This window comes from Pieris rapae, chromosome 4, assembly GCF_905147795.1.
Source record: "Pieris rapae chromosome 4, ilPieRapa1.1, whole genome shotgun sequence".
Lineage (NCBI taxonomy): Eukaryota > Metazoa > Arthropoda > Insecta > Lepidoptera > Pieridae > Pieris > Pieris rapae.
Window position 1 is genome coordinate 8871463 of NC_059512.1, and position 12471 is coordinate 8883933.

At 33.8% G+C, this 12471-nt stretch overlaps 1 protein-coding gene across 4 annotated transcripts in view; it reads left to right on the top strand.

Annotated features, from left to right (window-relative positions):
- LOC111003021 (protein ELYS) overlaps positions 1 to 11969 on the top strand; it is a 33297-nt gene extending 21328 nt beyond the window's left edge. Inside the window, exons 23-40 of one of the 4 annotated variants that reach the window (XM_022273360.2) lie at positions 398 to 522; positions 644 to 749; positions 1161 to 1258; positions 1348 to 1623; positions 2235 to 2303; positions 3716 to 3841; positions 4123 to 4239; positions 4441 to 4512; positions 4581 to 5415; positions 5532 to 5886; positions 6093 to 6659; positions 8234 to 8432; positions 8911 to 9023; positions 9371 to 9430; positions 9880 to 9960; positions 10773 to 10891; positions 11431 to 11552; positions 11844 to 11969. In XM_022273360.2, coding sequence (XP_022129052.2) covers positions 398 to 522; positions 644 to 749; positions 1161 to 1258; positions 1348 to 1623; positions 2235 to 2303; positions 3716 to 3841; positions 4123 to 4239; positions 4441 to 4512; positions 4581 to 5415; positions 5532 to 5886; positions 6093 to 6659; positions 8234 to 8432; positions 8911 to 9023; positions 9371 to 9430; positions 9880 to 9960; positions 10773 to 10891; positions 11431 to 11552; positions 11844 to 11886 — 3483 coding nt within the window. In that variant the 3' untranslated portion in view covers positions 11887 to 11969. The remainder of the gene's footprint in view (positions 1 to 397; positions 523 to 643; positions 750 to 1160; positions 1259 to 1347; positions 1624 to 2234; positions 2304 to 3715; positions 3842 to 4122; positions 4240 to 4440; positions 4513 to 4580; positions 5416 to 5531; positions 5887 to 6092; positions 6660 to 8233; positions 8433 to 8910; positions 9024 to 9370; positions 9431 to 9879; positions 9961 to 10772; positions 10892 to 11430; positions 11553 to 11843) is intronic. The other 3 variants (XM_022273361.2, XM_022273362.2, XM_022273363.2) reach the window with 3 other exon arrangements.
- The last annotated feature ends 502 nt before the right edge of the window (positions 11970 to 12471 follow it).

The following is a 12471-nucleotide window of genomic DNA, read 5'->3' on the forward strand; positions in this document are numbered from 1 at the left end:
TGTGTTATATATTTATATAGATATATAATAAGAATCTTTGTTTATTATTAGGTATTAAGGGGAAATATAAATAACATGTTTTATATTCAATACTTTTTTTTCAATAGTGCCTTATTTTTTTGTGACAGTGTTATCCGAAAATTGAATAATTACGATTCAGGCTATCATTTCATTGCCTATATTTTACTTACAAATACCTATTATTAGTTTTATATAGTGTCTACTACTCGTAAATATAATATGTCAAAAGATAGTATATACGTATCCAAAATATCAAAATGAGTGCTATTTTATAAACATCGCGCTAAAATGTACAGATCTCTTTCCTCTAAGAGGGGAGCTCTAGACTATTTCTGTTCAAATATTACAAATTTATAGTTTAAAGTTATTTTCTCAGACTCGTAGATTGGACTACCAGGAGAGAGACATCTCATCACCAACGGAATCCCGATACCTTGAAGAAAGCGACGACGAAATGGAAACGGCCAGCAATCACACACATTACAGCGACTCCACTAACAAGTAATTGTTTTTATAATTGTTTCAGTTTTGGTTTAATTATGAGATTTTCCTTTGTTTTAAGTATTTTGTAACTGTATAAAATAAAATTATCGAGATTAATTTATAAGATATAAATTTTCAGACATCTAAGGTTTACTATTCCAACTCCGACGGAAATAGTTCCGACTCCATCTCCAGTAGCAGTGCCCATACAACCTTCGCAGGATACAACTGATCATGGACAAGAGGTTTGTACTCTATTACTATATTCACATTTAAATTTAAAAGTAAGAAAGAAGTACTTATTCATTCCTTTCTGTATAGGTGTAATACATATATGTACTAGCTAGCTTTATGGTTGCATATGTCATACAGATAGATTGCTGGTTAAAATCCGGCTCGAAGGACCACAATTTATTTTAATTATCCTTAATTGTCAAGATTTTTAAACAATAAATAAAAAATACTGTGAAGCCAAGCAGTTCTTAACTGACAGAGCTATATACAGTTTTTTTTATAAATGCCTTTATGTAAGGATCAGTTATAAACCTATTTTGATATGTGCTATATAAGCCCTATCGTTGTATTGTAAGGTTACATTTACTATTAAAGTACGTAGTTTCGTAATAATCAATGTTTTATATACTTTGCAATTCCAGGATTCAGCTGAACCCCAAAAATTGGAATCTCCTCCGAAGAAGTTTGCAGCTGAAAGGTTTTCACCTAAAAAGTCGTATAAAGACTCGGTTAAAGCCAGGTACTGATCATTTTATCAATTATCTAATTATTTTCTCTCTTGAGACACAGTAAGTTATATATTTTTTTAATTTAACCTATGTATTACAGGAAATCGCTATCAATATATGCCAATAGCAGCTTATCTGACGATCCAAATACCTCTATCGAAAGTATAGCGGATATACCCATCACGCTTATAAACCCGAAGTACACGTATACGAAATCCCCCGAAGCCGAGACTCAAAGGAGCGAGATAGATATACGTGTGCAATCGAGGGTGACAAGGACAGATGATGAAACGTCGGTCGAGTTGAGTTTCGTTTCGAAAACACCGAAAGGCAGACGAAGCATTCACGGCAATGAGAGCACACCTGTTTTTAATAGGTTTGTTTATTATTTTTTTATTAAATAATTTAAATTTAAAAAATGGTATCAATAAAAACATTATCAATTAACATAAAAAAAGGATTTTGTCTAGTTTCTAAAAAAAGCTGTTTTTTATGAATATATTATATACAAAGTGTAATTTGCTTCTTGTATCGGTCTCTTGTCTCTCAAGTTGGGTTCGAATCTCAATAAAACAATATATTATCTTTTAATGTATATTTTATTATCTATGGGTCAGCTAGTTAATCAGTTAAATTAAAAACTCTAATTAGGAAGCATTAAAATAGCATTTGTAGACGAATTTATCTCCAGACGCGTGTCTAAAGTAATACAGACGCTTTTTCATCTTATTACGATGGTACGGAAGATGCAGAACCATACATCTAACCAGATGACGATGAAGTGGACGGTATTTTTGAAGATGAAGAAGAAGATGGTGGAGAATTTATCATACTCCGCAGGGGGGGGGCTTTAGTTTTTGTGACGAAATATTCCTAGGGTGGGGGGGTCAAAAAAAGCTGATTTTAGTGCGACGTATTTTATGAACTGCCCCAAATATAAATTATCTAATCTTATTTTATTTAATAAGTTAAACATAAATGTTTTAGAAGTCGCAGTACAACACCTGAAAGACGTGACTCGCCCATCACACCACTTCTTTCTACAAGAACTGCGAGGTAAGGCGAAATTCACGTTTTTCTGGTGAAGGTATCATGGTCTGCTTTAGAAAACATTTTCTTTTGCGAACTGAACGACTTCCGGTCTCGGGGAGATATGGCCCCGATAGCTGAAACACGAGTATACCTCTCCCTCAAAGGCCGGCAACGCACCAAATAAAATAAATGACTGCCCTTTTTTGCGTCCCGTAGACTCATTTATCATTTAAAAAAGGCGCTAATCAAATTTCTACTATTGCTTAAAATTGTTAACGTATTCTTGTAAAAAAATAATTTAAATTACGTAAAATTGTTTAATGAATTCCAAAATACAATTAGCTGAGTTGGACAACAAAATATGCGAACCATTTAATTAAAAAAAATAATATTAGAAGGGGCTGATGTAATATGCTTCACGAAGTTTCGCCATCGTTGTCTCCTCTTACGGCAGACTTGATTTGGTCAGTCCAACGCGCGACCATTGTTGAGAACAGACGCTGCTTAATACCTAGTTCTTGAAGTATCGAGGCGTTTGTACTAACTCGGTCCTTGAAAGCCCAAGTATTGGTTTCCTTTCTTTTGCTCTGTAATTATTTTAAAATTTAAATCTGTTACATGGACAACATAATAACCAAGAAATTCTGGTCTTTTTAGTCCAATAAACTGTCAAATTAATTTTTGTAAATACAAACTTTTTCAAGTTTGGAACTGACTTTTAAATAAGATCCCTTGTCATAAATGACACAATAGTTTAAATTAAAATATAATTGAAAATATTGTAACTTTAGACTTTAAAAAGTGTCGGAAAATAGAGGTATTGTAAAAGAATTTTACTAAAGAAATTAACTTTTAGGCTAAGTAATTCGTGAATTTATAAAACGTATTCAAATGCTTACAACTGCGTTGCATATAGTTAATGATTTGCGTGGCTTTGTCATAAAATGCTTGGCGAGAAGTTGAAACTTAAAATCATAAGCGGTATTCATAATTTTCAACTCTAGCATGCCATAAACCCGCCGAGCCTAGCAAGTTCGGGTGATTTTCCTCTTGATGTTTTTTAATAAAATTATTAATTCCTAGGTGTGCCCTTTTTTGGCCAAAGCCTCTTTTAAATACCGCATTTCTTCTGAATGGTCTGTACTGTGCCAGTCTCTGCTACATACCACCTCCTGTTTCCTTATTCTAGTCTACCCACCGTCTAAATGGTCTTCTTCTCTTGCTTTTTTGTACATTGGGCAGCGGTTTAATAATTTGTTGCTCCACTTTTCTGTTCTTCATACTATTTGCCCATTTACAGTTAGTTTATTTATTTTATTGACATTTGCTACGGTAATTATTCTACTTAAGATTCTACAGAGATTATAAATTAATTAATAATTGTGACTAACACTACTTACGAGTTTAGCTCTTATACTATATCCATATTTCTTTAGAAGCCGTTCGCGTACGCCTGAGATAAGTCCTCGCTCGTCGCCTTTGCCAGCCATTCCAGAGATGCCTAAACTTGAGCTGAACACTGATCCGCATCCAACTTCGACTTTGTTGTCCAAACCGATCAGGTATGTATATTAAAAGGTATTTCACACTTTTAACTATATTTGTTTGATTTTGAATTTAACTTTGTCTTAAAAGGTTTCCGTTAGCTTGGTGCAATGCGAGCTTGCTTTCCGATCCTGTTTCTATTTTAGAATCCGCAGAACTTGATGAAATCATTATTTTATAATTCTGATAAGTAACATAATTTAATTGTCTAGACTCTAGTTACTTCATAAGTTTTTAGTTACTCCCGTCAAACGCTCGAGTATTTTCTCATTATAATTGTTAATAAAAATAATTTTAGAACCAGGTTACGTACGCCAGATAAAATAGAGAAAGTCGTGGAATCGCCGCGCCTTGAAGTAATCAAAGAGTCTCCAACTACGGAATTACCTGTTCCAGCGCCTCGGAGAAACTTACGGTAGGTGTATTTTACTGAAATTCAAAGACATACCACACACATATTTATTCATTCAAAAATTTTTTAACGAAACTTAAAGAAAACGTTAAAGAAGTACAAGTAATATTGGTTATTTATGTGCGATATTAGCTTTTTAAATGCATGTAGTTTGAAAATCTAAAACATGAATGAAAATTTAAACTTATTCGAATAATTTTTCAGAAGTTCAAAAACACCTGCAGAGGTAGAAACACAAACAGAACAATCAGTTGTAGAAAATCCGAGAAACCTCAGGTAATTTTTATCACATTCCATCTGAAGCTAATTTTGTTCTTTTTTTTATATTTTTTTGTCATTCTTAGAAGCCGCTCAAAAACTCCGGATAAACATATGTCGCCGAAAAAGGAAATTATAGTGAAGAGTCGCAAATCGCTCTCGAGAATCGTTTTAGAAGCGAATACTTTTGCTAAAACAAAACATACTGAAGAAATTGAAATAACTGAAGAAATAACTGAAAGCACTATTGAGTGTACTCCTGTGAAGAGTTCCAAACAAATATCTAGTATAATGGATATGACATTTTCTCCTATAGTTAACAAATCCATTTTACAAAGTTCAAACGAAAGTATTTCTGTACAAATCGACAAGGAAATCAAAGTACCGGCATTTACTAGCATTCATGCAGGCTTAACAGACGAGTCAGTTTTGCACAGCTATCAGAGTAGCGTTATTGAACAATCCAGCACCGAAGAAAGTAATAACGAGAGAGCTAAAGACAATTTGCTAAAATTCACCACCTTAAACGAAGATATTGGTAAATCAGTACTACACAGCTACGATAACTCCATCGACACCAGTGCAAAGGAGGCCCAAAAGGAAGTATCTGAGGCACCCAAAACTTTGATTGATACAAATAACTCAATGCTAGGAGATAAGAGCGTCCTTACTTCGAATCAGTCTAGCTTAATAACGAATGACAGTGAAACTGAAGACAAAGATTGGAAAGTGGAAAGAGATGCAAAAGTGATACAGCGAGAGAAGAACAAAATCGTTGAAATAGAGAGAGAGATAAATGAAATCGAAGGCGATCTCTCTGATGATGAATGTCGAGCGGAAACTGACTCAGGCAATGAAGTTGTGGAAGTGGAGTCTCCTGATGAATCCGGCGACGACGATGAATCCGACAGTTCGGAAGAGGTTAGAATTTTTTTATGTTAAATTAGATACATTTAATTATTTCTGTTCCATTATTTTATTTAGTTTTATTTATTTGCATATTGTTTACGCTTTTGAGTTTGATAAACGTTTTCTAGCAGGATGATTCCAACGATGGTGAAGAAGATGTTATATCTATAGGGGACTCCGATTCAGATCTCGATCAGTTGCAAATTGATAATCAAGCCGAAATAACAGAGCCTCCTTCTGAAATTGTTGAAATGGCAAACGTCGAAACTGAAATGGTTGAGGAAATATCTAAAGCTCGAGAAGATATTGTATCTGAAGAGGCTGGCAGTAATCAAATATCGGATAGCATGGAGGTTTCCACAGACCCACTGAATCAAGCTCAAATGTCGCTAATGACTGATGACAATTCTGAATTTGAACAATCTATAGCCGTGTCCCGTGCCGAAGAGTCAAACCAAATTAATGATTCACCAATGGATACAGGTAAAATATATTTTAGTATTATTCATAAATGTACTCTTTAATTATATGTCATTTTGTTTTAGTCTATTTGAATATATCTTATGTGGTATTACCAGTTATTAGATCAAATTAAATACAATTCTGGCAACATAATAGACGCTGCTTGTATATAAATTAACCAATATTTATTATATTTTATAAATATACATATACATTATCATTGATAGATCAAGCCGATGTTGAAACTAATATTGACGATGAAAATACGCAAAATAAAGATGAAACACATAAACAAACTTCAAGTGAACAAGACCAAGAAGTATTGCAAACACAAGATATTAAAATGGATGAAAACGTTGCCACTCCAGTAACTGAAAAAGAAGTAGGCCAGGGTGATAATAAAAACAAAGAGCAAGCAATCAAATCAGAGGAAAATCCAAGAAAAGAAGAGAAAATTGAAGAAGTCAAGGAAACAGAAAATCAGGCAATTAAAGATAAACAACTAACAACGCCACGTAAACGTAGGGGTTCAACAGCTTCGAACGCATCCAGGCAAGAAACAAACGTCGAAGAGGAAAAACCCACAAGGACTAGAAGGCAATCCATGCAAAGCGATGAAAAAACTCCACCGAAAACAGGTTTCGATATAACGGAGAATATTCCAGAAACGCCTGAGGTTGATTCCCCAAGAACGAGAAGACGCTCGAAAACGCCAAATATAGAAAGGAGAATACTCACCAGGCGCGCTTCGAGGGAATTGTCGGAGAAGGATGACGAAGTGATGCCGCTTGAAGGTAATTTTAATTTGTGTATATTATATGCAAACGATGCTATGCTCCATTAGAAATATCGTTTAAAGAATTTTTTTGATTGCATTTTCATTCGTTCATCTCAAAATACAATGTTGTCCCAGTGGCTTCAGCTTAAAACTGTCATCCCTGAGGTCGTAGTTTCAATCCCCAGCTGAGCTCTAATGTACTTTATATGTACCTACGCATTTAACGTTCTCTCGTACTGCGAAGGAAAACATTAGGACGAAACCGGCTTGCCTTAGACCTGTGAAAGTAGACGGCGTGTATCAGGCACAAGAGACTGATCCTACATGCCTATTAGATTGACAAAATCATAAAATAGAAACAAAAATCTGAGGACCAGACCTAAAAAGGTTGTAGTGCCACTGGGTTTTTTTACGTTCTAATCATGCTTAATTACTGTTTTAATTTTAACCGACTTCCTCTGTGTGTATGTATGAGAATAATTGTTTCACTATGATGATCTATAAGCTTACTAGCACACATGTAATTTCCTTTTAGTAGTTTTGAGATGTCCACGTATTATACATAATATAGGTTTATATTAGGTTATCCGGTGTCTTATAGTTAGTCATAATGGAGGAAAATAAAATGTTAGTTTACTATTAATAATAACGCCCATTTATTTCTTATCTTTACAATTCTTAGCAATATACCGTTTAAATTTTTTAAATTATAATTTTTCTTGTTACTCGTTATCTTAACTACCTTCAGAAACTACTACTACCTTAAATTTGTCCGGCCATAGCTTCTTTTAACCATTCGCTTCCTGCTTCCTCATCTATATTTTCTAGAGTACCCACTTCTCCTTCGTCCCCATGGTCCTTTCAATATAGTTTAAGATAATGTCCAAAGTCCATCTTTAACGTGTTCATCTTTCTATATGGCCCGACTAATTAACCGTCTGTTGGGGCATAACACTAATCTTAATATATATATTTCTTGTGTGCGTGTGTATGTGACTGAACTCCTCCTAAACGACTGGACCGATTTAGACGAAATTTTTTGTGTGTGTTCAAGGGGATCTGGGAATGGTTTAGATTCACAATTTTGTCCGCTGGACAATGTTTTTTAAATTAATTTTCAATTTATTAGTTGTTGTTGATTTTGGAATGTTTTACATTGGATCCGACAGACGGCGCTACCATCGCAGTGTCAAATTTTAAATAATATTCGAATTTTAATTTTAGTCTGTCCCGAAATTTAAAAAAAGTTTTGTTATCATTGTGTTATATCGTGTGTGACCATGTGCTGGATCGTTAGATATTGTCATAACATTTGAATAATAATTTTCATCAAAATGGCTTATTAAAAAATTGAAATTTTGAAATTAAAGACGTGTAGACAGGACGACGTCTGTCGGATCCGCTAGTAAATACATTTCGTCTTATTTTTGTGTGTTCACCAAGTGGTCTCCTGACTACAAAACCTATGTGCTTCTACTTAAGTTTAATATTTATATATTGTAGTAGTTAAATTTATATTATTTTGTATTACTCTCAAGTCTCAATCCATTCCGCCGAGAACTGTCCACTGACTGAGTATTATTATAACAGAATTAACACCCCGTCGCCGCACTCGTGCCAGTATGAAGAAAGACGATGATAACTCTAGCGTCGTCTCTGACAGCTCAAACAAATCTGCCAAAGCAAGCGAAGAGCGGAAGGGACGGAAGATAATTAGTACGGAGTTGACTGTGATACCGGAGGTGGAAGATTCTACTAAAGATGTTGAGGAATACTCTACTTCAAGACGGTAAGATATTAATATGTGTTGGTGTGGAATCGGGCTGTACCGGAAAAATAAATCCTCTGGTTATATTCATACTCAAATTAGCTTTATTATTATGTGTCACCAAGTACACTTATAAACGTCAACAATGTTTAATTGATTCTATCTATCTATCTAATATTACATTTACTACCAGTTCGCAAGTCTGGCAAGAAACTCTACTGCCACTCTTTTTCATCGCCAAGTTCTTAGTCTTACAAATTGTTTGTGGTGGAGCAAATCAATGACAAGGATTTGGATCATTTAAATTTTGAATAATCGTCACATTTTTCCTATTTATAATATTAGTATAGATATATATATGTATATCTAGTGCCGCTAAAAGTCCCGCGTCATAGTAAATCAAACTCCGGCGTTCTATTTTTGACACCGAGTATTTGATCAATTTAATATGATTGAAACTATTTAATAGTTATAAACATAACATAAACATTATTTTCAGAATAACCCGTCATCAAAAAGCTGTATTAGAGCGTTCGGTCCTATCGCCTGCGCGTGCGACGCGTGCGCAGGAATCTGATCCTCTTAGACAACTCGATATTACGGATCATGAAGGTTTATATATTATTCTATTTGATTTTGCCATGCTTTTATATTCTACTGACCTATAGTAGTGTACATATATTTACTAAATGTTTTTTTTAATTAAAAGCCTAAAATTTAATATGTTAATGTGTATAGCTTAGTTATGAGTTGACAATCATGCTATAACAACACCTATGCTAGTCATGTAAGGTTTAAAATTCTGTTTCTATTTTATTGGCCTGTTACAAAAATTTACTATTTATCCTGCCTTTATTTTTTCAATCACGCTTTGCTTAAAACCTTAGTTTAATTCCAGCTTGATAAATGCACTAGAAATACTTATAGTGCATGAAACTAATAGCTATCACTAATGTTAGGCACCCCAGATCGCGAGGAGTATCAAAATTCGCCCGCATCTTCCGCTACCAAACAACGCGGTAAGTAGCTTTGAATGTATGAAAAATAGGATATTTAAAGAAAACACTTTTTTACCGGATTGAAACTACTTTTGTATTATTGTAAACTATAGATCATGTAGATCACAAAAGAACCACAGACTACAAAATATAGACAAAGTAGAACGCGCCAATTTAATTTTTATTATTTGACTTAAAAGTCTACGTGTGTCAGGCACATAAGGTTGATCGCCTAGTTGCCTATTAGAAATTATCAAGGAACTAGAACTGAAAGGTTCTAGCGGTTGGTATGTAAACAAATAGTTTGACAATAATAAATACAAGAGATAAAATTCACCAATCAAATTCCAGTAATTTATTAGAGTATTATAATGTTGCTCTCTGCGCTAGTTGATTACTTTTTTATATTATTATTTCAAGATACATATTTTTGTTACGATTTTTCCTAAATATTATATTATGTAATATAGGCCGACGCGCAACGTCGGAGGTTAAGACTGTGGTGAAACCCGCTAGAATCGGTCGCAGCTCATCCGTCGATGTAGTCGCTGGTAAGTGCAGTAAGAAATGCAAAGAAAATTTCTTCATTATTTAAATTTATATAAAGTAATCGATATGTACATAATGACGATATTTGATTTCTTGATAGATTTTTAAAATTAAAAACATTTTAACATTACGTAAACTATATAAATATGTAATAATTAAGTTATATGATTTCTGAATAGAATTTTTAAAATTAAAAACATTTTACCAACTGCTTAAACTATTTTATTTACAATATGATGTATTTAATTACAACGGACGACGATTACTTCACCAGGGGATTTCCATTAAAACTGACTGCCATTTCTAAACCCATTCGTCCCCGTCTATGTAAATCTTCTACTCAACGTTTAGAATTCAAATAATTACATTTACTGCCAGTTCTCAAACCAAGGGCGTAGAACGGAAGAGAAGAACTGGCAATTAACTCCCTGTCACTCTTTTTAGTCGCCAAGTTTTTTGTTTTATAAAATGTTTATTAAGAGCTGTAACTATTATACTATTTTCCACATGACATATTAAGCACCTAATTAAACGTTAATAAATAATAAAAAACAAAGATGTGTCCTCTATCAGCAGTAGGCATGGTGAAATAGTTTTGCAATTGCTATACAAGATCAAAAAGAACTTAGTTTCTATAGTATATATATATTTTCTTTATTTTACAAAATAATATAATATAGTCACAATCTGTTACATTAGAGAACCGCTGTGATTTGTATTAATGTAACCATAGCATTATAATTGAGGAGGGCGACATGTGTATATAAAAGTAGTTTTTAGTTTATACAAGCGTAAGGTACATTATTATTTCCAGGTGAACCAAGGGCGGAGTCTCCCTTAGGCACGCCCACTCGCGGAAGACGTGCGTCGTTTACACGCGCCATTCAAGCCATACATACGCCCAAAGGACGAAGGACTAGTACTGATGTTAAGGTAAGGTTATTGATATTTTCTGGAACTGTAGTTTTCTACCACAGCTTAATTCTCTAATTTAATGACGTGGAATAAGTGATACCATGAATATCTTATGTTCCAAAATAAACGTATTTTTTTTTTCAACACATTGAACGCTTAAACAATGGATACAAAGTAATTTTCCGGAAACAAAAACTTTTTATGGCGAATTTTGTTTAAGTAAATATTAATGCTTGAAAGTACATATGTATATTATTATTTTTATTAAAAGAAATCGGATCAGAGGCGAGTGGTCGGCATATGAGATGTTGAGTGCTAGGGAAGGCAATGCTTTAAAAAATGAACGGGACGCTCGCACGGATCCGAGTGAGCGGCACCGCTACTATGGCCCCGCTTCACTCGGATCCGAGAAAAGAGCACTTAATTAATGGAAACTGGAATTTATTTGAACGTATAGAATAATTAAATTAAATGAAAGATGTATAATTGTTTTCAAAACATTCTTCACAAATTTTTAATTTCATTTAACGAATGCACGTTTATTTTAAATATTTCAGAGAGACATAGAAAGTAACCCGGCTTCTCCCGCGGGTTCGGATACTAGTGTGAGCACTCCTACCCGTCGAAGCACGCGTAGAGCTTCCATACAATCTTCTAACACTCCAGAACCAGGCAAAAGGTATGTTAAAATAACAAAGTAGACCAGTGTATGATTTTTTAAAATTGTTGAGTATTTTGATCTATTTAGGCATCCAAGCAGATTAGCCAAATCGCTAGTCTAGATTTTTTAAGTGTATGTTTGAATACAAATTACGCGGACATGTCAGTCAGTTAAAAACAGTTCAATAGTATATTTTTTTTTAGCGAATTTCTGAAAATATTCATATATAGAGTACATATATAAGTTGTGCTTCATTTAGCCATTTAAATAATTTAAACTTCACGTTTATCACAAAGTATTTTTTTACAGAACTCGTAAGGTCGCAGAGAAGAAGCAAGACGTTCAAGAATAATGAATACTTAGTTTAATTTAATTTATAATGTTGAAAAATTGATTTGTAATATAACATTAGTCAATTAAATACTTTCTTTTTTATTCCTCTTTTAATATTTCAACGCAATCATACAAGCATACCCCATTATTTATAACAAATATCATCAATCAATCAATCTATGCAATTTTTTTTATTGATGAAATAATACAATCCTTATCTGTGGATTTTATTAATGTCAGTATAGCATAATAGTAGTCTTGTTAGGAGCTCAAGCAACTTGCTTTTCACATTGGAAAAGATCAAACGTGGGCCGTTTAAGTATACGTAAGCAATTTACTGATTGAAAAAGTAACCAATGTTATGTATTTTGTAGGAATCGTCGAAAATGAATTTAGTTTTCAAGCATAGACAATGTGTGGGAAATATGTGTAAAAAAGGTCCCCACTTCCTTATAATGCTTACGTAATACTTGGAACGGTGCCTTAGGGCGAGGCCCCATAACTTGCGTTGCGTTGCCCGCCTTGCGCCGTTTCCCATATTATTTTTTTATACATGAACCATTACACCGATGCGTTGTCGCGCGCTACGGATCGACGGATCGAC